Here is a 23,209-nt window from a genome sequence, read left to right as displayed (position 1 = left end):
AAAACCACAATTTTCCTTGGTAAATCTAAAATCCATCTCAATAGATACAGGTCAAATTTGGCCTGAAATGTGAAGCATCTGTACAAAAGTTAAAAACATTTAAAGCATTTTAATGTTTGTGTATTTTGGGTCACAATTTCCAGCCCAAAAAATGACGTTTAGGTTTTTTTATTTTTTTTTACTGCTGTCAAATCTGTCAAAACGGGTAAAACTATACCCAAACAAGGGTTACGGCTTAAATCAATTTTCTTTGGAAGCAAGAGACATTTTAAGCAAAGGTAGATATAGTTGACTTTTAGAACGTATTTAAAGATATTTGCAAATGATCTAAAAGCTAAATTTACAATTATAACAGGGGGTGTGGTTTAGCAAGAACAGCCTGTCACTGAGGATTGCGTAACCACAGATCAATGAAGCATCTTCGCACGTGGGAGTATATTACAGTGCAGAATCGTGACTAATATACAGAAAGCCTCTGGAGGCTTGGTGTTGAAAGACTTTGTCAAGAATCTGCCACTTTGAGGCAGATGGAATTTTAGTATCTTTTCAGTGAGCTACCTTTTGGGGAATTTACTTGGGGATGGAGCATGTTGCACATATGCCTAACACGAAGGTTTCTTCTTTAAAAAATCAACCAGTGACACCCTGAGAATCCAAGTTGTGTCGTGTATTTTCACATGTCACACTGCCAGAAAGAAAACGTCATTGTGTCCTGCCCCCACATCAACACCCACGCGGGAATCCCCTGGTACTGCTGCGACGGTCTGAAGAGAGAGTCCTTTAAAACAGTCTCTATGTGCTCTCCCTCACTGGGCTCCTGTTGGTCACTCATCTGACTCCCAGCCTGACCCATAACACCCCCTGCCAAAGGAACATATGTTGGGATGAAAGTGGCAGCAGGCCATCAGCTACAGATTCTACATGATGCAGGGCAATTGACAAAACGGAAGAAGTGTAACGTAGAGAGCCGAGAGAGGAGAGACGAGCACGACGCAGACACGCACAAAAGATAGATTTAATATGTCAGTCGTGTTAAACAATGGATTACTTTTGACGCAGTCGTATGTCTTAAGTCTATTTCAGAAACATGTATAAAAATGACAAAATTAACATTTTGAATTTCAACACAATTTGTCCATAAAACAAATCAAGATCTGTTGAAATATATAAATAAATCCAGTAGAAAATACAACATTATGACATTTTACACAGTTATGTACAATAATGATCTTCTCAATGTGCGTTGCTAGTTTCCTCGACAGAGTTTGGTACTTGTGGAAGTTTAAATATATTTTTGTTACAAGGAATAAAAGGAGGACAGAATATTGTAGTATCCTCTCATTCATACTGTACAACCAAAACTTGTAATATATTGTTTTAATGTGTTTGTACTCATCTGACATTGGTACAATGTAGGCTATATTTCATCTGACTGGTTCCCCCTCCCTCTCTTCTCCATCCTACACCAACTGTGGCACTCTTGTCTTGAGGCAAACTGGTTTCTGTTGCCACCACAGCCCCCGAACACAAACGGTCTGCATTCACCGGATCGAGGGTGGAAGTACCAGAGCAGAACATATTCTGAACAGGCCCCCTCCGACATCGGCTCCAGGCAGTGGTCTGCTGCAGGCATTGCATGTGAGGTGAAAGATGAAAGGGTTAATAATACACCCTACAAAGATGCTGGACATTCACTATTTCCCCCCTTATGTCAGATGTTGGAAAAGCAGAAAAAGTTTAGGAAAAAAGTTTTAGTGTGTTTGAGGAGTGGGATCCATGACTACACTGTTCCTGCATGGAGTCTTTCACTCTCTGGAAAATAAATATCAAAAGACCACTTGGGGCCAGTAGTGTGCAAAATGTCGGGTACAGCTATGACTGAACGGGGAGATATAAGAGTACCTCTGACAATATTTCACAAATTACAACTGCAGTACTATTGAGACGTGTTTGTGTAAAAAATATTCTTTTTAGTTGTTGTTGTTGTCTAGTCACACCCAGCGGATTTCTTTTGGATTTACTGGTTTCCTGCGATTAAAGTATGTGTGCTAAGGTAGGCGTAGCACCCATCATCTCCAACATCTCTGCTGTCAACTCAGAGACGACACCGATATCGATCTTCTCATTTAACTCCCAAGAGACGGCAAATAAGTGATCGTCTCAAAACATCAGATCATTCCATTTATATGAATAGGTATAGATATATTTTCACACAGGGTTAAGTGTGAAACCAGATTCTTCAGTACAATTACAAATAACCATTTCCCTGCAAAAGAAGCACCTCGTGAAATCCACCGGCTGTCAAATATGCATGGAAGTTTTACATATGTTTTACTCTTTTTTCTCTAAAACCTTGTGCATTTAATGATTCCAGCAGCTCCTCGCTCATATACTGTGAAAGAGACACAGAGTAAATGAGATTTAAAAAGAAAAGAAGAACATCAGTTGTCTTGGGCACTCACCAGTTGTGTCGGTTCCAAACATCCCTCTTTTCTTCCTCTGTCCCCACTCTGCAGTCCCTCCCTCAAGAGAATCTGAACATCAATGACAGATTTTACAAGTTGGTGGATTCAACCGTCAGGAACCAAAAAGGATCAACTTTTAATGAATGCCAGTTGTCTTTTGACAAAATCAGAACGATCAACAAGTTGCTGAGCTACGTGGAGCGTTCAATGTTCGTCTTTTTGATGCCTTTGTGAAATCATCCTGTACATTTGCAACCCTACAGACTTAGTTTGAACAAATGACAGATTGCAAGTCATATAACGAGAGACAGAAGGAGACATTAATAAACATTAAAACGTGATTGAAAGAGCTGGATTAAACCAATATACTGGCACTAGTTTCATCCTTATCTTAGCTTTAAAAATACATTTTTACTTGGTAAATGTTTCTTCAATGGAAGGTAACCATAGAAACATGATTCAGGCTACACTATCATGTACCTCAGTGTTAAATTTAAAGCTCTTCCTTCATATGAATGACCATACAGCATGATAATACAATCTGAGGTGTCCCACAATAAGTAACACAAAATTAGATGGAGGTGAAGATTTGGTGATAATCATGTCCCGATATCTTTCTTCCTCCAAATACCTCAGAGTTAATTTATACTGATGTGAAGCCCCGATTAATACATTAGAAAACTAGAACGGGCACTCGGTAGAGCGCATACCTTCACATATCACAAGATTGGGCATTGAATTATGAACATTTTGGCATTAGTTGTATGCCAATTGGATAAAAATTGACCGCACTATGGTAAAAAGAAGATTTAGACCTTTTCATGACCTTGACCTTGACCTTTGACCCGATCGATCCCAAAATCTAATCAAATGGTCGCCGGATAATAACCAATCATCCCACCAAATTTCATGCGATTCGGTTTAATACTTCTTTAGTTATGCGAGTAACACGCATACAAATAAATAAATAAATAAATAAATACACGGCGATCAAAACATAACCTTCCGCATTTTCAATGCGAAGGTAACCACAGCTGTTACACATAAGTATAACATTTGTAATCATTTAGCTGTGACACACACTCAGTCATACTATATACATCTGCAGGCATCTGTGTGCTTGGCCCATGGGCTTGGACAGTTACTTGTTTCGATGTATAACATGGAGATTATTGTTATTACCTGTGCGGTTTGGTAGGATCGCAGGGTCAGGACTGGTATTTCTTTCCAGTGTGTCTTCATATTCATTCACTTCTTCTCCTTCTTCCACTTCCTTATCACCTGGCTCTTTTTTATTCTTAATCACTGCCGTTGTTCCATCTGGATCCACAGACTTTACCATGAATTTGTATTCCAACCCTGAAATGATGCAAACATGATACAGACAATCATGAAAACCACGAGCATGGTGTTTAAAAAATATATTTTCTGTCTTGTACTATACATCAACATTCTTTTTCTCCTTAATTACATTTTCAGTGGCAAAGTTAGGGTCCATATATGAGCCATTTTCAGTCTTTTGATCATCAGATTATCATTTTAGGTATCTAATACCTACGTTTTAGTTTTTTAGTTTATCCATTCAGACCACTTTATTTATTATTTCATACTTTACAGCAGCAGTGAAATGCAAAAACGGGTTAAAAAACATATTTTCACCAATTTATTCTGTATTTGACAAATGACAAATAACTAACAAGTGGATTCGTTATTGCTCGAATATTCTGAATCGAAATCATGTTTACTTTCTGCAAATAATAAGTATTTGAAAAGCAAACGGGCAATGTATCTGCAATGTCAAAATGTCTTGAGTGAAAAAGGTTGACAATGCACAGAATTGTCCTTTAAGTGTCTTGTAAGTGTGAAGTGGATTCTTAATGTGAATGGCTCCGCTGTTGCTGGGCCCATGGTGAGTGTTCCTCTGAGAGAACATAACAGATGGCAAAACACACACGGGTGCCATGCTGCTGCCACGGGAGCTCTACAACAAACAACCAGACACACACACACACATACACACACACACACAGACACGCACGCACACACACACGCAGCCTGTCCAGCAGCACGCAGGTATTCACACAAAAAGGGTTCAAAATGTACAAGTGAATAATGTGACGGCCCCCCTGCCCACATACACACATACACACACATACACACACACACACACACACACACACACGTCTTACCACACTTTTCTGTCACCTCCTGGGTGACTATCTCCATTACATCTTCAGCCTTGACACAGAGAATGACAATATTCAAAGTAAGTTAATCCATTTATCGAACTTAAATGTGTGTATTTGTGTTTGTGATAAACACGCACTGAGAGTCCAGGCTCCCCCTTCTCCCCTTTTCCTCCTTCAATACCCAAAGTGCCCTGCAGAAAAAAAGCACATTCACAAATGTATGAGCTTAATTATATATTTAAAGCTATAATTATTTGTACAAAACATTTTAATCTGAACAATCCCACTAAAAAGAGTATATAGTCCCACCATGCTCACAACCGGCATCTGTTACCAAGATTAATACCACATTCAAGTCATATTGTGTGTGTGTGTGTGTGTGTGTCCATGTAAGATTCTCACACTCTCTCCTCTTAGTCCTGTCGTCCCGGCCCCTCCCTTCTGACATGGCTTCGATCTGCCCCTTCTGCCCCGGTCCCCCTGGTCAGTGAAAGTGAAAAGAAAAAACATCTTTAAATTATTTTAAAGAAAACCTGCCGGGCATCATGAAAGAGAGACCAATTCGCTACAGCCTCTGTACGTCCTCATTAAAAGATCCCAGCCAACACTGAACATCTGCTAATTGTAGCTGAAAGGAGCTACTTGAGTAAGATATTACTTGAAAGCTGCAGACGGGAATAAACCTCTGCTTATGTGTACGTATGCTGCGAGTCTCTCTGAACAAGACACAGACATGGCGATGACTGTAATCAAGCTCACCTCACCATCCTGTTCACTGTGGTCTGTCACATTCTCAGTGTCCTACAAAAACCTTGTTTTTTTAAACAAAAATATTAATTTTTAGAGGCTGCCAGATACTGTAGCTGCATTTGTGCATAAGTACCTGCTCCCATTTCTGCTCCGATATACGGATAAATAAGTATAGTGCTTTAGGCATTTAGATACTTGTATTATCAAAGATGTAAAGCGGAAGTTAATACGAGGGCATTGAACTGCAAAACTGATTTTATTGTACCCTAAAAGTACAAATTAAATTAAGACCCTGAATCCTCAATAAAATGTATAGATATATATTTCCCGCCAGAGAAATACTTTACTGTACACATATGTTTATAAAACCCTCTGATTTGGATTTTCAGTGCTGCCATAGTTCAAAGGCAGCGGAGGTCAGGCTTGTTCTTGGACGCCTATGCTGGGTTGGTGGTCATGGTTGCAAAAAAAATGATCGGGCATATTGTTGTGTGGTAGTATTTTAGTGATGTTGAATTACTGTATTTCAAGAAAATTACTTACAAATTCATTATTTATATAATAATCTTTTACCGTACCGCATTCATCACAAGAAATAATAAGTTATGTTCTTGTCATATCAAACTGTGATTTCATACATTAAATCACAACTTAATGAAGTATGCCATTATTTTAAGAAATATAATCGGATGCAGGCAGAGATGACAGAATTCATATTCAAATAAGTCCTTATTAAAGTAGAAAACTATTAGAAAATAGTCTAATAGTGCCTTCATTCTTGCAATTTATCATCACAGTAAAGCATTATTAATGCAGTTTAATATATACGAGTCAGTATCATACGGTACCTTGGGTCCTGTGACCCCTCGGAGTCCTGGAGGTGCTGGTGGTCCCGGATCTCCAAGCTTTCCTGGATTCCCTGCAGACCCTTTAAACCCTGGAAATCCTGCGAAGCCTGTTTCACCCTGCACGGAGTAAAGAAGTGAAATAACACTTTAAGATGTCTTTTGTGTATACAGAGGAAGATAAAAACACAACGTTCTTTTCCCTGGGAATTTAACAATATACAACTGTGACAAGCACATAAACAGTCCAACGTGAAGGATAATAGCCGATAATGTCGAATGAAATATACTGTAGTATATTTTCATATACTCTGTAATATCAGATTATCCAAAAACATGCAAAGTCAGAGCTCAAAGTCGAGAATCTGGGAGACGTGTCTCGACCTTGGGAGATCACGCCACTGGGTGCAGGTTAAGAACATGGGCGCGGGGGCTAGAAGATAGTTTCTAGAACATGACGTGATTCTACCTGTATTTTAATTGAGTCACAAGGCCTAGTTCAGCCTTGAATTTAAGGGGTTCCAACGTGTCTGGGTTCAACTCAATTCAGTTCCTCAATGAGGTAATTTTGCATGAAAGTGATTGGTCCACGAAGGCCGGGAATAATAAACTCCTCCTATTTTGTTTTGCATAAAACGTATGGTAAAATGTATGTTTAGTAGACTTCTCTCAATTCGACTTCCTGAGAGTCTCCAAACGTCCTTGCAGGCGTTTGTTCCTGACCTGTGCTTTTTAAAGAATAAACCCAATATTCTTGTTAAAGTGCTGTTGTCCCTCCAATCTCTTCAAACCATCACGGTCGGCGGGAAGAGAAACAACAATACGACCCACCTTGTCTCCTTTCCCTCCTGAAGCACCGTCAGCACCATCGGTGGCTCCCTGTCCCTTATCGCCCTGAAGGGATGTCATAAGATGAGCAGCGTGAGCTTGTTTACATGTGGGGAAAAGATAAAGAGAGTTGTGTTTACCTTGCGCCCGATGAGTCCATTCAGCCCGGGGATACCAGGGGTACCGTGTAAACCCATATCTCCCTGCAAAGGCGAAATAATCTAGATTACAGGCAGAACTTCTCCACATGATGATGTTATATAACGTGTGACTTTGGTCTACGGTGCTAATTCAGGCCTTACCTTTTCTCCATCCAAGCCTGGACTCCCAGTGCGTCCCGGAAAACCTCTAAAACCCTTTAGCGACAGGTCAAAGAAATGAAAATACAGCGATATCGTGTGCGTAGAGAACCTGAAACTCTAGAAAAGTTGTGGGGGGGGGAATAAATATGTGGCAAATAATAACTGCTTCAACCTTTTCTCCACTTTCCCCTTTGACTCCTGGGAAGCCTGGTTCTCCGGGATCACCCTGTGAAAAAAAGAAGAAGTTTAATCTCTAAACTAAAGGATCACAATTGGTAATATATGGATTTTCGATGTACCTGATTGCCCTTCTGGCCCAGAGGTCCTTTGTCTCCTTTGTCCCCCGCGGCCCCGTCATCTCCATGATCCCCATTGCGACCCTAAAATCACATTGTGTGTTGTACTGTGTGTAAATTCATGTTGGCTCAATGTATAAATACTGAGCGAGCGTTTGCTCCTGTTTGTATTGCAGCTCTACCATCACTCCATCAAGGCCCGGCTCTCCTGGATCTCCCTGCAGGAGAAGAAGAACATTTTCAGTTGAGTTGAGTTTGTTTATTTCGATCAGCAACATATATAACCATCAGTAATAAACAAAAGAAGAAAGTGGCTGACCGAAAGGGTCAAGGCTGAATCTATCTAGCTTATAAGTGCCCTAACCTATGATTGCTTAAAAAAAAACCTATTCAAAGAACCATATATATATATATAATATAAAACAAAAACAAAACAAACTATAATGGGCACTCGGTAGAGCGCAGACCTTCGCATATCACAAGATTGGGCATTGAATTATGAATTAGTTGCATGCCAATTGGATATAAATTGACCGTGCTATGGTAAAAAGAAGATTTTGACCTTTTCATGACCTTGACCTTTGACCCGATCGATCCCAAAATCGAATCAAATGGTCCCCGGAAAATAACCAATCATCCCACCAAATTGCATGCGATTCAAGAAGATTTTGACCTTTTCATGACCTTGACCTTTGACCCGATCAATCCCAAAATCTAATCAAATGGTCCCCGGATAATAACCACTCATCCCACGAAATTGCATGCGATTCGGTTGAATACTTTTTGAGTTATGCGAGTAACACGCATACAAATAAATAAATAAATAAATACACGGCGATCAAAAGATTACCTTCCGCATTTTCAATGCGAAGGTAACAAACCAGAAATTCAAGAACTTGTCCCCATTAAGCGTTACTTCTTATGCTTCATCAATACTGTTAAGTCTATACTTCTCCAGAGTCGTGTTTTTAAAAAAAATCTTGAATTTCACACACAGTACTAGTAAAAGTGTTAAATGGTTGAACTAGTGTTGTTGCTGTGTAAACATATCAATATGAACAATTATTTACCTTCTGGCCTCCTGGTCCTCGCGCTCCAAAGCGCCCCAATGCCCCCTTTGCGCCTGCGTCCCCCTTTATGCCCTTCAGAAATACATTTAAAATACTTCTTTTGCAGTGCCATTTATTAGAAATGAAAGTAGGAAGCAAACTGATGATGTCTATCAGATAATTGATAATGACCAGTATAACATCACTGTTGTGAATCATATTTCAATGCTCTAAATGTGGAAAGTGTTCTTCTCTTGAGCAGTTTCATCATGTGGACATCAGGATGTCTCACCTTGACGCCAGGAGGACCATCCTCGCCCTTTTCTCCTTTATCGCCATCAAAACCTGGTGGGCCTCGCTCACCCTGAAACAAAACATCTATGAACTCTTCATCGCTCTATTTATGTGCTTATTTTTGTGTTTGGAGTGCATTTCATATGTTTGGACATTTATTAAAGCATTTTCATCTAATTACAAGTTTAACTAGAACGGGCACTCGGTAGAGCGCATACCTTCGCAAATCACAAGATTGGGCATTGAATTATGAACATGTTGGCATTAGTTGCATGCCAATTGGATACAAATTGACTATGGTAAAAAGAAGATTTTGACCTTTTCATGACCTTAACCTTGGCCTTTGACCCGATCGATCCCAAAATCGACTCAAATGGTCCCCGGATAATAACCAATCATCCCACCAAATTTCATGCGATTCGGTTTAATACTCTTTGAGTTATGCGAGGAACACGCATACAAATAAATAAATAAATACACGGCGATCAAAACATAACCTTCCGCATTTTCAATGCGAAGGTAATAAACCCAGTAAAAAAACAATTGTTTTAGCTTTGCCATTAAGGACGTCTTTTGTGTGTATTTGTCGACCCGGGTAGTGAAACGAGCCCTCGTGAGAACAAATAAAGTTGCATTGAAACGTGTTAATTTGTGTTAATATAATAAATGATCTCACAGCCTCTCCTTTGGAACCCTTAAATCCTCGGGCTCCATGGATTTGAAGCCGACTGCCCTGGAGGAAAGGATCACATTTTGAATACCAGCAACACAAAAATGTAATCTGCAATAAATGATAAAGCACCGATGCGAGTTTCCGTGGATATTTATGGAGCCATGAATACTGTCTACTTCTTGTTTGATCTCATATGACACACAATGTGAAATGTCAGCAAACAAAGAACCACGGAAGTCCTCTTACCCTTTCTCCTCGGACTCCAGGTGACCCGGGATTACCCTGCGAAGAAAGATGCTTTCAAGCAAGACTATTTACACTCCAGATGTCAACAAAAGTACATATGTTACTTCACAGCTGTTGTTGCTCTGTAACAGGAAAAATGCCGAGCGCACAGAGCAATTTCTGAAATCAATTCTCAATATAAACTCTGTATGTCGCCTGCTTCACCCAAACACCAACCGACTGTCTTCCCTGCTGCCGACCGCGTGTCTTTGCACCGGTGATGCAATCATTAAGGATTCAACTGTGGGTGTCTTGGTAGAAAGAGCATCGTTTACCAAAACATTGCTGATGGCCAGAGGCATGCAGACATTGATTGACATGCAACAGGTGGTTTGCATGTGTTGTGTCCCTCTCTCAAAATCAGAAATGTCCTCATAAAGTCTTTTCTCAGTCCCCAAATTGGCATCAAACATCATAGTATTCCAGTTTTTATAATTTTCAGTATATGGTTAATGAAGTTGGTGAGTGAATTAGTGAATAGTAAAAGAAGATGCATTTCTGTTGTAGGAGTCCAATTATGGAATAATGTTGAAATGGATGTAAGAATGGTCAACTCCTTTTTGGTTTTCAAGGGAATTATTTATAAAACAATTCTTGAGAGTTATAAATGTGATTAAAAACGTATTTATATGGAAGATGTATGTGGTAGTATATATAAATATATTTTGTTTTTTATTTTGTTTGTTGTTCTTTTTCTTTATTTTATATTAATTTTCTGATTTATTTTGATTTCAATTTAGGATAGGAATTTATAAGCATTTTTTGCTTCTACCTTTACCTTTTCAGACTTTCTCTTTTGTATATTATATAGAAAAATATTGTACAGTATTTGATTTGATTGACTGAATAAAATACACAAACAAACAAACAACTGGAGGAAAGCTGACCTTTTCACCTTTGCTGCCATGCCAGCCTTTTGGACCCTAGTGAAAAAGGATCAAATAGAAGGATTTTTTTACAACAGTAAAACTCGAAAAGTCTTAAATGAAATGATATACTCAGTTGAATGGTTTTGAAAAATTGCTTACGAAAGCCCCAGGAGCTCCTTTAATACCTAACGGGCCTTTTTCCCCCTGAAGGAAAAGAGAAGAAAGGAGTCTGCTGAATGTGTAAGGAGGCTTTAAAGGTACAAACCGGGAATAGATCGGATAAGCTGCGACACAAACCGGTGAGCAAAGTGACCGTGTGATGTTTCACGTAGATGACACATGGTTCAAACTGCTGCTCACTGTCACAGGGTTGGCCTGTGATGAATGAACTGAGCTTGACTCACCCTTCTGCCTGGGAAGCCAGACAGCCCTCTGGCCCCGGGCTCTCCAGGGGCACTGTGGCCCTGGAGAGGGAACATAATAGAGGAATAAATCCAGGGTCGACATCCAGCGCACACTTGAACTTATTGTTAACAGTATGCTGCTGCTAGAAATATAGAGTTCTCATAACATTATGTTTGAGTCGTGGGTCAATCAAAAATATACAGCTTTAATCATATATGCAGGATATGCACCTTTTCTCCTTTGACTCCAGACAGACCAGGAGGACCCTTGATGAGAGAAAATAAAATATCGTGACACATCTTTTCCAGTTGATAGAACATCTGATAAACACGATGCAAAGTTTGTTAGATTATAAATTTATTTCTCGGACTGAGTGAACAGCCCCATGACAAACTAGAACGGGCACTCGGTAGAGCGCATACCTTCGCATATCACAATATTGGGCATTGAATTATGAACATTTTGGCATTAGTTGCATGCCAATAGGATAAAAATTGACCGTGCTATGGTAAAAAGAAGATTTTGATCTTTTCATGACCTTGACCTTGACCTTTGACCCGATCAATCCCAAAATCGGATCAAATTATGAACATTTTGTGTCTAAATCTAATCAAATGGTCCCCGGATAATAACCAATCATGCCACCAAATTTCATGCGATTCAAATAAGATGTTGACCTTTTCATGACCTTGACCTTGGCCTTTGACCCGATCAATCCCGAAATCTAATCAAATGGTCACCGGATAATAAGCAATCATCCCACCAAATTTCATGCAATTCGGTTTAATACTTTTTGAGTTATGCGAGTAACACGCAAACGCATACAAATAAATACACGGCGATCAAAACATTACCTTCCGCATTTTCAATGCGAAGGTAATCACTCAAATCAGACACGCCTGCAAAGATCGATGAGCTATTCCTGTGTTCTTACCTGAGGTCCTGCTGCTCCTTCGGTTCCAGGAGATCCGGGAGATCCATGTTTCCCCTTTTTCCCCCGTCCCCCCTGCGTCATTAACACACATCACGATGTACGTCTCTATTTTAAACACCCAAAGCACAAGCGTCGTCTCTGTCCATGCCACTGACTCCATGTCTACACGCCAAACAAAGCAAGCTCAATGTGATGATGTACCTCCCTGCTCGGCTCTCCTGGGTCCCCCGGGCCACCCCTGAGTCCAGGGGAGCCCTGCATGCCTGTGTTACCACGGATACCCTGGATGCCCTGAGCGCCTGGAGGCCCTGGCTCAGCTGGTTCACCCTGAGGAATATAGAGGAAGAAGAAGAGGAGGAGGAGGAGGAGGAAGAAGTAGAAGAAGAAGAAGAAGAAGAAGAAGAAGAAGAAGAAAGGAGGAGGAAGAAGAAGAGGAGGAAGAAGAAGAAGAAGAAGAGGAGGAGGAAGAAGAAGAAGAAGGAGGAAGAAGAAGAAGAAGAAGGAGGAGGAGGAGGAAGAAGAGGAGGAGGAAGAGGAAGAAGAGGAGGAGGAAGAAGAAGAAGAAGACACAGCCGCAGTTGAAGTTCACTTGTTTCATGTTGTGTAATAATTTAGCTCTTCTATTACTTTTGAATAATTGTCTTCAAATAAACTTTATTGTTTCCGTGATCAGTCAACATGCTCAAACACAATTTTAAATGAGCGAGTGAGTCACTGAGACAATTACATTTGCTAAATCAAAACAGCGATGAGGAGCAAAGTCAATCAAAGCCAATGTGATGGAAACGACTGTGGGGATTAATTGATTTGGAAGGGATGTTATATTTAAGAGATTGTTGAATTTGTGTTCTTGAACCTTCCGTCCTGGAGCCCCCGCCTGGCCTTCTGGACCTCTGTGGCCGATACCCGGCTCTCCCTAAAAACACAAAACAACACGTCTACGACCCATTTCACCGGCATTCCTTTCAACATTAAAGCACGGCGACCAGATTTCACCGTTAAAAAAACCAAACACCTTGAATAACTACGTGAATGATAGTTCACGAGAATTTACCTTTTGTCCTTCTTCACCAATCTCCCCCTGAAAAGTGAAGACAAAAAGAGTGAGAGAGTGCACCTCGGCAAATTGTTTTTCATGAGCAAAAATAACAAATAAAAAAAGGAGAATTGTCAGCATGTTTAATGACGATAATGATGCTTTAACCCTCCTGTTACCTTTAGGGTCAATTTGACCTCATTCAATGTTTAACGTCGGTGTTCTTTGGGGTCAATTTGACCCCAGGCTGTTTTTCACTGTGTCAAACATATAAGAAATATCAACTTTTTTATATATTTAAAGGGCTATTTAGGTAGTCAACAAACAAACATAAAGTACCTCACACTTAAACTTGGGAAACAATATTAATTCTAATAATTTTCTGGAGGTTTTAATTGCTGGGGTCAAATTGACCCCGAGGGTAAAATATGTTAGTAAATGTAAAGGTAACAGGAGGGTTAAAACGTCTGTGTTCTCAGGAGGGTTAAATTAGTATAATAGGTAATTACATCTTCCGCCGGAAACTAAAAACACATCTTTTCCGACTATATCTGGATTAAAACACATATTAGCACTTCAGTGGCTCTTATTATGGTACTTTTGTAGTTCGACTATGTTGAGGAAATGTTACTTTCTGTATTCTTGTTGTTCTTAGTTTGTACTCTTGGTTGATTCACTTATTGTAAGTCGCTTTGGATAAAAGCGTCTGCTAAATGACACGTGATGTAATGTAAAAAATGTGACTCAGTAAAATCCTGGCTTTACTTTAAATCAATGCTGCCAGCATTTTAACGTTTACATTTTCGTATTCTAATTCTCATTAAACAAATGTGTCATTCACGCACTGTGAGATTAGAGCACCTGAAATCAACGTAATGTTCGATTCTTCAAAATAGTTTTTCTTTACAAAATGTTTAATCAAGTTTTATTCAAAATATCTTCAGTCACCTTTGGTCCCGGTGCTCCGTTCTCACCTAGTTGTCCCTATTGCACAAGAAATGTAGAGGGCATTAAAAGCATTGTGTAATTGGATATTTAAATCGCCTACTTTTGAATAAAACACAAATTGAGTCATAATGATGAGCGTGTTTTGAAAACATTGTGCATTTACCTTGAGGTAGAAATACTCTGGAGGGTATGGCTGTCCAGTTTCTTCATCATAACCCCGCTCTCTCCCCCTCTCCATCTCCTCCCTCCTCCTCTCCCACTCCTCCCTCTCCAAGTCTCTCTCCCCCTCCTCCCTGTGCAGCTCTGTCTCTCTCTCCATTTCCATTCTTGCCCTCTCTCTCTCCCGCTCCAGGTCCTCCTCCTCTCCTCCTCTCTCGATCGACGTCCTCCCCTGTCTCCCAATCGTAGTCGCCGCTCCTCTCCTCCTCCCAGGAGACAGCGTCAGGGCCTGGTTCTGCACTTCCATCCGTCTCTCCTCCTTTCTCTTGTTCCATTTCCCACTGCTCCGCTTCAGTCGCTTCTTCTCCTTGCGTTCCTGTGTGAATCTCTCTTTCTGTGTCGCTGTATCGCTGCTTCTCCTTCCGCTCTCGGCTCTGCCTCCTGGAATGCGTTTGAAGGTCAGCGTGTTCTTGCTTCATTTGCTAAAGGAACACATGTTTTAACATAAATCAGCGTATTTATAAGCCAAACCATCTTCTTTTGAGTTCATACTTATTTTATTGAATGATTGATGACTTACATTCCAGCTGTCGTAACCTTGAGCTCCAGAGGACAGATGCTAAAGGGACAATAACATATATTGTCATACTTTAATTTTTGAAATCCAAGTGACATGAAGGACATTTTAGTTTTGAAGACTGGAAAAACATACTTTTTGTGGCTCTTTGAAATGACTTCTTCCACCAGGGGCACCAGGCATGAACACCTACAATGAAAAAATATTTTTACTGCCATTTTCTATTATTTATCGATCTGTTATTTACTAAAACAGGGGGCGCTTACCATGGTGTGGGGCCAAGGGGCGCTTTTCTTCACCCTGATCTGGATTCGAGGCACCTGTCAAATCCCCCAAAGCTTCTTATGAGCAAATGAACCATCTGTATTAATGTGTGTGTTCATGGTTCAGAGTTAAGAAAGGAAGACACACGTTTGCTTAGGAAGTCAATTCAATTTGTTTTACTGAAAGATACATGCACAGAGATTTCGAACAAAAAGACAAAACAATGTAATAAAAGAGAATATTTTCACCAGTAAAAAGAGTGTTTGACCTTGCTTCAGATATGATTATGATACCACTACATTCTGAATTCAATTCAGTTTATTTTTGTATAGCCCAATATCATTATATAATAATATCATTGGCGTTTAAAGATGATAAGGGAAGTAAAAACACAACATATTTCCAAGTTTCAATAAATAAAATGTCAGTACAATTTGGAGAGATTTTAAAGTAAATATATTTTAAAAAAAAGAATATTTAAATTGTTGGTACAAATGTTGTGTTTAATCCGATGTGTTATTTGTTACAGACGAAATATTTGTCTTAATAAATAAATTAAGAGTTGGAGACAAGATTTAGGCTCCACTGAAGAAAGTGAAGAATGAGAAAATAAACTGGACATGGGTAAACAATTCATATATTTGAACAGTGTCTGATTTTCTATATAGATCTATTCAAAATAACATCCGCCATACAAGATATGAACTTTGGTATGGCCAAAGGTTTGTGCGAGTGACATCGTCTCTGTGTGGAAAGAAGTCCTTCCTCATGAAACGTTGGTCAGGTTCAGGGCTCCTCCCCACCAACCGTTCACAGTTTATTCACACGCTCCATGTAGTGTGTGCTTATGAATGCTTAACACCCTATATGCACAGTGTCTTGGGACTTAAGAGACATCCTGTTTTAAAAAATGAGACAGAGAAAGTATTACTGGAGTTGTTTCTTTACCAGTAAATTCTTTCACGAAGAATCGGACTAGGCTACTATTTCTGCTCATTCCCATTCAGGCAAGGTAGAGAAATCATGCTAAAAGCATGCCGCTCAGAAATGCTCTCCTGTCTCATGCTTTAGTAATGTCTAAGATGGTATATATACTGTATATTCCATTCCCACTGTATTAATATTAGCCTTAAACAAATGTGCACTTGGGTTTTGCACTGGTGAAATTTTCAGAGGAAGTCGAAAAAAAGAAAAAAGTCTTGATATGATGGCAAGTGCTTATTACTTAAAGCATGGCTTATTTTTGTTATTATATATATTCATGACAGGGAGAAAGTGAAGCCCATCCTTAATTTTGTGAAAGCACTTGTCCATCATTTTTTAGCTGTCTTGTGTTATGTGTTAATACATTTGCATTCCAAGACATGCAAAGATCTTCAGACACATTCAGTGAAGATTCAAGTCTTTCAAATCAAATCAAAGCTCTACCATGTCTGGTTCTTCTGTTGGGACGGGAGGCGAAGGAAGTGACACTTCATCCTGGTCAGAACAACAAAGGATACATAAGATTGTGACAGTGAAAATAGAGTCTAAAAGTGAAGCACCTCGTTGATGAATAACTCCATATGTGAGACCAGCTGCCCCTCTACCTTTTCTATCTCAACTGTAGGGTAAGATAGGGGCTTTGTACAAAAATTCAAAAGGAAGAATTATAAATAAATAACACATTTATATAAACAAAAGCATCATATATATTTGAGAGAGAGGTTTGAGAGAATATAAATCAACCTTCGCTGTTTGTTTTAAAAAGGGTATCAATGTAATGTTTTTTTTCTTTTTCTCCTTGTTTTCATCTTATGTTAAAAAAACAACAACAACATCATCCTTGTGTGGTGATTTCTACAAGGTTATACATTTGTATATTTTCTTTTTGTAAAATAATATTTTCAGCATTACAAAATGTAAATGCTATTTCACTACAAATATTTTGAAAATTTGTTTTTTTTGTGAATAAAAAAATAAAAAATAAAATACAAATAAAAAGGGTATCAATGAAATAATCTCCTGCCTTTATTTAGGGGAGACATTTCCACTACAGCCGTAAGATTCAGCGTTTCTTGGCATTCATGGACAAGTATTCTTTATTCCGTGTAAGGCTATATGGGGATGAGGGATGTTTACCTGTTTTCTTGGTCATTGTTTTCTGTTAAATATATGTTTAATATGTAAAATATGTAAGAAACAATGTAAGAAATGTAAAGACATTGTTTAGTGTTTAAGCATGAAATCAGACATTAAATGTATTTTCACCTGTGCGTCTATTTGTCTCTCTGTAGGGGATGTTAGAGGACGACTGGAGGCTCCCACCAGTAGTTCTAACGGAGCAGGACTGTGTGTGGGTAATTGTTCCTCCTAAAAAAGATGAAAACAGCATCAGTATGTTATCATCTTTCACAACTGAGCTCCGCTGTCTCTGCTTCCCTTCCATCAGAGTGCAGTCTTGCAAAAGTGAATTACTTTTATGTGATGACATCATCTGGACGACAGATGATGCATTAGTTGTGTGAGCTACCAAACCTTTAAATCCCAATGCAGCTGAAACAGATGAAAACACGCTGTATGACTCAAATGTACCTGTCCGTTGTGTTTCCTCTCCTGAGGAGCTGAAGAGTCACTTTGGGAGAGTTCTTCCTGTTTAAAAAAAGAAAAAGAAAATCATTTCAATATAACTTTGAAACTTTCCCAACCCACAGAGACTCCAGCTGATGATGTGCAGAGCAGATGCAGGAAGCTGTAATCACAAACTAATTTATTCTTAATGATTAATTCAGGTAGTGGGTGTGTCTCTCTCCAGTTTTTAGTGTGGGCACAAATGGGGTGCTGCTATAAAAATCATGACAGGTCTGTTAGCAAGAAGCCACCCACCACGACAACACACTCCAAAGCTGTAATAACCACATCATCACTTTAAGTTTCCCATAGTTCATGAATTAGTCATTCATCACCGCAGCAGCCTACCTCGTACTCATAACTGTAGTCTTCACTGTTATAAAACTCCTCTTCCTTTTCTTCTTCTTGCGGGTCCTCATCATTTGTCTTTAAATAAAAGAGAAGTGATGTTACATCAAAATGTAGATGGTGTCGATGGCCGGAAGACGACAATGCCAAGCGATTACAAAAGAGAACTTTTATGAAATCTATTATTAATATAACGATAAGCACAAGGACATTAAGACACATGCATGCTTTTAGTTTTACGAGCCACACCACCAATACAATGAAATTAAAATGATGCTTGTTAAAGCTTAACAATGTTAGTTTACTATGATTAATTTTTTTTTTAAAACAGTTTTAGTGCTTGAAGCTGTTATTTACACACAAATAATGTTCTGTTCATGTCATGTTAGAGCCAGGGTCACTTGACATTTTGCAGTGTTAGTTGGTTTTTATTTTGTTTCGTTGGAGGAAAAGATAAGTAAAGTTTTCAGGTTTAGTTTGGACCCCTTGAAGGACATTTACCAGGCGTTGTCTCTGCCTCTTATGTCGTCCTTTATTTCCTTTGCCCTGGTTAAGAAGTTCACAGTCAGAGAGGGAAAAAAAAGAAAGGTGTCTCATGCTTCAGATGTTTATGATTGAGTATGACATTATGAGGTTGATACTGTCAGTTGAGGGTGATATAAAAGGGGAATAGGGAGTTAATGAATGTCAACAATTGAAACACCTTTACATGAAGAGGTTTAGGAGGCCTAAGTGTTAAAGTTATAGGACCATACTGGAGGTGTTGCATGTTTCTACCCATTTATTACCAATCAAATATACTTGGAGGCATTCCATGATTTGATTAAATTATCTCATTAGTTTTTTATATATTCTAATGCAACTTGTTGCTGTATGCACTATAATTTCAAGCACATTTAATGAAATGTGCTCTATGAATATGAATGCCTTGTCTACCTTCCAGGCAGCTCCAGTATTTGTCTGTTTTATGAAATTGTTGAACTATACTATACTGAAGTCAGTTAATACTTGAAAAGTAGGAAGGGTGAGCTAAAACATGCAATTCTAGTATGCTCCTTAAATATTATAAATTAAAGATATCAATCAAGAAACATAATTTTAACTTTTTAAAAAAATGATCAAAGGAGTATTCTATGTTTTATGTTAAATATAATCAATCGAACAATACTCATGCGTGTTTTTCATCAGTCAGTGTCAAAGGCAGTCCCAAATAAGATGTCCATGTAAGCTCTACCTTCCCGCGTTCCCTGTTCTTCCTCTTTTGTCCCGAGGTCTTCTTCAGGGAGTCTTCCTGAGTGAGGAGAACAGTCTCCGACACAGTTTCTGGTAACCCTGAAACCGTCTAACACACACATTTGTGTTTTTATTCTTTTGTAATCAGCAGAACATAAATGTTTTGACAGGTTTGTAGTTCTTAAAAAAATCAAAAAAATCAGGCAGAGTGCCATGAGAATGACATTTTTGGTTTCAAGGACACTAATAACGCTAATTTTTTCATGTCAACGTTAACAGTAATGTAGGCCACTGAGATCGCACCGCGCTCACATTTAGAAACTGCGAGGGCTCAATATACACAAATCGGTTTAATCCCATGTTGCTAAAAAATAATCTTCAAACTAGCTCTGTCGAAACACAAATGACGACCATGTTTATAGTACTCAGCATGTTTTCAACAGTTTAGTAGAATTGTAAATTTAAAGTTGGCATACTTTGTTGTAAAATGTCCTCACCTCCTGTGTCGCAGTATGATTGAATGTCGAATTGACTACTGTCAGATTCATTTTGAGGGGAGATACTTCTCCACTGCTCCCATCTACCACCTCCTTGCCTCTGGAGCCCTTTGACTTGGAGTCAATCCCGTCGAGCTCCTGCTCTCCGTTCAGGGTGACGGTCCCTGAACTCGGCCTCTTTGAAGTTTCACTTAAAGGGTCCTTGAAATAAAAAGACAGACTATTTTGGACTACCTGAGCTAAAAGCATATGAGTCACGCTATACAGTACACAGTTAGGGGGATATCTGAGTGAATTGGTAAATATTTATTTATTTGCTTACTTTTTAATTGTATTATCTGTTATGTGTTGTATGATGACCCTGAAATTTGCTGGTCTCCCACTTAAGTACTTATACTATAAGTGATGCTGGAGTGGGAATGGGCCCACAGCACCGTGTCTCCTGAAAAGGTTTTCAATATGTTTGATGTTTTTACACTCATATTGAGCGTTACGGACTTTTCTTAACCCTCTTGTTACCTTAGGGTCAATTTGACCCCATTCAATGTTTAACCCTCCTGTTACCTTTATATTTACTGACATATTTTACCATTGGGGTCAATTTGACCCCAGCAATTAAAACCTCCAGAAAATTATTAGAATTAATATTGTTTTCCAAGTTTAAGTGTGAGGTACTTTATGTTTGTTTGTTGACTACCTAAATAGCCCTTTAAATATATAATAAAGTTGATATTTCTTATATGTTTGACACAGTGAAAAACAGCCTGGGGTCAAATTGACCCGAAAGAACACCGACATTAAACATTGAATGGGGTCAAATTGACCCGAAGGTAACAGGAGGGTTAAAACAGAAAAATAAATCTAACGAGAGGTTAGAAACTACTTGTTCCTGATGTATACTTTTTGATTTCAGGGATCTTCTTTCATTGTCAGCTTGAATCAAGACGATGCAGCAAACTACTCAAAAATATCAATGTGCTCTTGCATTTAGAAAACTTAATATCCGGGAGACAAGTTGATTTGTCTTGGAAACAGAATGAATAATCTCATACGACAGAAAGACTTCCTACGATTTTACTTACAACCGTCAAAGACGCTGCATCTAACTCAGGGTCCTCAACGGTGTCCAACTCTTTCAGCGGCTGGCTGGTGAGGTCAAACTTCATTGAACTCTGTTGAAACAAATAGACCAAAAAATAATCAATTGTTTCTCGCATTTTTTTATTTTACTTTCAATGTAATATAAGGAGTGAGTTGACTCGGGATTAAAACAGTTGTTTGAAAAAGAGACCATAGAACTGACAATTGAGAGCTGAAATAATTGAAAGTTAGCCATCAGAGTTTAGGAAGAAATCATTCACAGCTAGCGTCCTTCAACTTTGTTCTAAAAATATTGATGTTTTCCCGAAGTGTCTTATAATCCCATGAGACATGAGCTGCATGACACTCTCACACTTCTTCCCTGGAGTCTACGTACTGTGTACTCAGTGATGACGTTGGAGGTGTGAGTTTCTGTGTTTTCCTTTGTTCTCTTGGCGTTGCCGAGCACATGAAGCAGCTCCTCGATTCCATCCTGCAGCAGCCTGTCAATCAAAGTCTTCAGCAAAGGCAGCTGGGGAAAACAAGTGTTCATTGAGAAGGTGAAACTGAACCGTACTGTTTCCAATTCTATTAAAGCAAAAAATGTAAACTATGTCATTCTGAGAGCTCACCCTTATACCGTAGGCTTCAAACATCCCTTCAATGTCCTAAATAAGAGGAAAAGCATATGTTCAAAGTGAAACACCAGCATTGCAGCCCAGACGAGAGATTACTGCACCCTGTGTTCGTTCACCTTCATCTCAATATGTTTTCCAGGAGCTCCAGCATCACCCTGGGGAGACATTCAATGAGATTATCATAATGTGATTTTCCTTTCCATTTACATGTGTTTCTGTGTGATAACAATGAAACACTACCGTGTCTCCTTTATCTCCCTGCATCGATGAAAAAAAGAAAAAAGACAATCGAGCGACAACATTTCTGTTTTTTTCATAATTCAGTTCCAATATGAGCCACATTACCATCTTACCTTCATTCCTGGTGAACCCTAAACACACAGAAAGAGAAAAGCGAGTAATGGGAACATGCACTTACAATGCATTTCAAATAAAAGCCCGATTCATTGCAGCCCACGATCAAAGCACTAAAGTCATCGCTGAATGACGACTCAGATTTCATACAGGAAAAATATGAATGATGCCATTAATTAATGATGCGCCATTATTCATGAGCTTTACATATCTAGACACGTGTTCTGTGTTCTCATCAAACTCACAGTAGCTCCTGGAGGACCCATTGGGATTGGAAATGCTTCTCGGATGTCATCAGTGGTGGCGCTCTGTGAACGGATCCATGTCAGCATCACTACAGTTTAAGCTGACTGGCAGGTTTACGTGGTCCTGAGTTAAACTACCCTTCAAAAGTTTGGGGTCACTTAGAAATGTCCTTATTTTTCAAAGAAAACCACATTTCAATGAAGATAACATTACATTAATCAGAAATACACTCTATACATTGTTAATGTTGTAAATGACTATTCTAGGTGGAAACGTCCGATTTTAATGAAATCTATAGAGGCCCGTCTCCAGTGTTCTAATGGGACAGTCTGTTTGCTCATCGCCTTAGAAGACTAATGGAGGGGTAGAAAAACCTCGAAAACACTTTTTATGTTAGCGCAGCTGAAAACAGTTATGATGGTGAGAGAAGCTATAAAACGGGCCTTCCTTTGAGCGACAAGTTTGATGAACAGAATTCATATTTAAAATAAAAATCATTATTTCTAACCTTGTCAATGTCTTGACTATATTTTCTATTCATTTTGCAACTCATTTGATAAATAAAAGTGTGAGTTTTCATGGACTTTTGATCGGTAGTGCATATTTGTCTGAATCACCAAAAAACAACAATGAGCCAAGGTGACAATGATTATGGGTACAACCCTGAATTCACAGTTTACATCAACTGCTTTTGAAAGATGATTTGAATGATAAATCAGCATCCCTCTTGAACAAATCAATGCCGGTGGTAATTGTTACCTCTGATGTGACAAGAACCTGCCGACCAGGCAGCCCTGGAGGTCCTGATTCCCCCTTCCTGCCATCTTTCCCCTGAGAAGGAAGACAAACTCAATCAGTTGATCCGTTTCCTCACAAACAGAATGTACATTATTCTTATCTCATAACCACTTACATTTGCACCAGAGTCTCCCTGGTTCCCCTGGAATAAAAGGAAAGTTTTGTATTGTATTTTTTTTTAAACGCTTCAGAAATTTGTAGGTGTGTCGAAATAAATGTCAGTAACCTTTTTGCCGT

The 23,209-nt window shown here is 39.0% G+C and overlaps 1 protein-coding gene across 1 annotated transcript; it reads right to left on the bottom strand.

Moving 5' to 3' along the window:
* Window positions 1-1,010: 1,010 nt before the first annotated feature.
* col7a1l (collagen type VII alpha 1-like) lies at window positions 1,011-21,755 on the bottom strand. Its single transcript, XM_056425473.1, has 40 exons — window positions 21,691-21,755; window positions 21,569-21,604; window positions 21,334-21,468; window positions 20,939-21,028; window positions 19,857-20,057; window positions 19,361-19,468; window positions 18,628-18,672; window positions 18,127-18,204; window positions 17,743-17,799; window positions 17,419-17,520; window positions 16,597-16,647; window positions 15,171-15,224; window positions 15,040-15,093; window positions 14,908-14,946; window positions 14,606-14,809; window positions 13,239-13,265; window positions 13,041-13,100; window positions 12,386-12,511; window positions 12,185-12,256; window positions 11,481-11,516; window positions 11,250-11,309; window positions 11,005-11,049; window positions 10,864-10,899; window positions 9,938-9,973; window positions 9,695-9,751; window positions 9,017-9,088; window positions 8,746-8,817; window positions 7,858-7,893; window positions 7,679-7,759; window positions 7,552-7,605; window positions 7,380-7,433; window positions 7,218-7,280; window positions 7,081-7,143; window positions 6,253-6,369; window positions 5,057-5,134; window positions 4,792-4,845; window positions 4,655-4,703; window positions 3,648-3,824; window positions 2,463-2,534; window positions 1,011-1,623 (listed from the first exon to the last, which is right to left on the bottom strand). The coding sequence occupies exons 1-40, from the start codon at window positions 21,739-21,741 to the stop codon at window positions 1,418-1,420; spliced, it is 3,108 nt and encodes a 1,035-aa protein (XP_056281448.1). The 5' UTR covers window positions 21,742-21,755; the 3' UTR covers window positions 1,011-1,417.
* Window positions 21,756-23,209: the final 1,454 nt, after the last annotated feature.

This window comes from Pseudoliparis swirei, chromosome 10 (genome assembly GCF_029220125.1).
Source record: "Pseudoliparis swirei isolate HS2019 ecotype Mariana Trench chromosome 10, NWPU_hadal_v1, whole genome shotgun sequence".
Taxonomy (NCBI): Eukaryota; Metazoa; Chordata; class Actinopteri; order Perciformes; family Liparidae; genus Pseudoliparis; species Pseudoliparis swirei.
This window is presented reverse-complemented; position numbering and strand designations above follow the sequence as displayed.

Excerpts from the sequence above, each read along its gene's own strand:
- col7a1l (XM_056425473.1), bottom strand. The coding sequence starts at position 21,741 with ATGTCTCCCCAGGGTGATGCTGGAGCTCCTGGAAAACATATTGAGATG. Across the intron at positions 15,225-16,596 it reads CAACAGAAGAACCAGACATG|GTGCCTCGAATCCAGATCAG; the intron begins GTAGAGCTTTGA and ends GGGATTTGACAG. Across the intron at positions 7,144-7,217 it reads ATGGACTCATCGGGCGCAAG|GGCGATAAGGGACAGGGAGC; the intron begins GTAAACACAACT and ends ACATCCCTTCAG.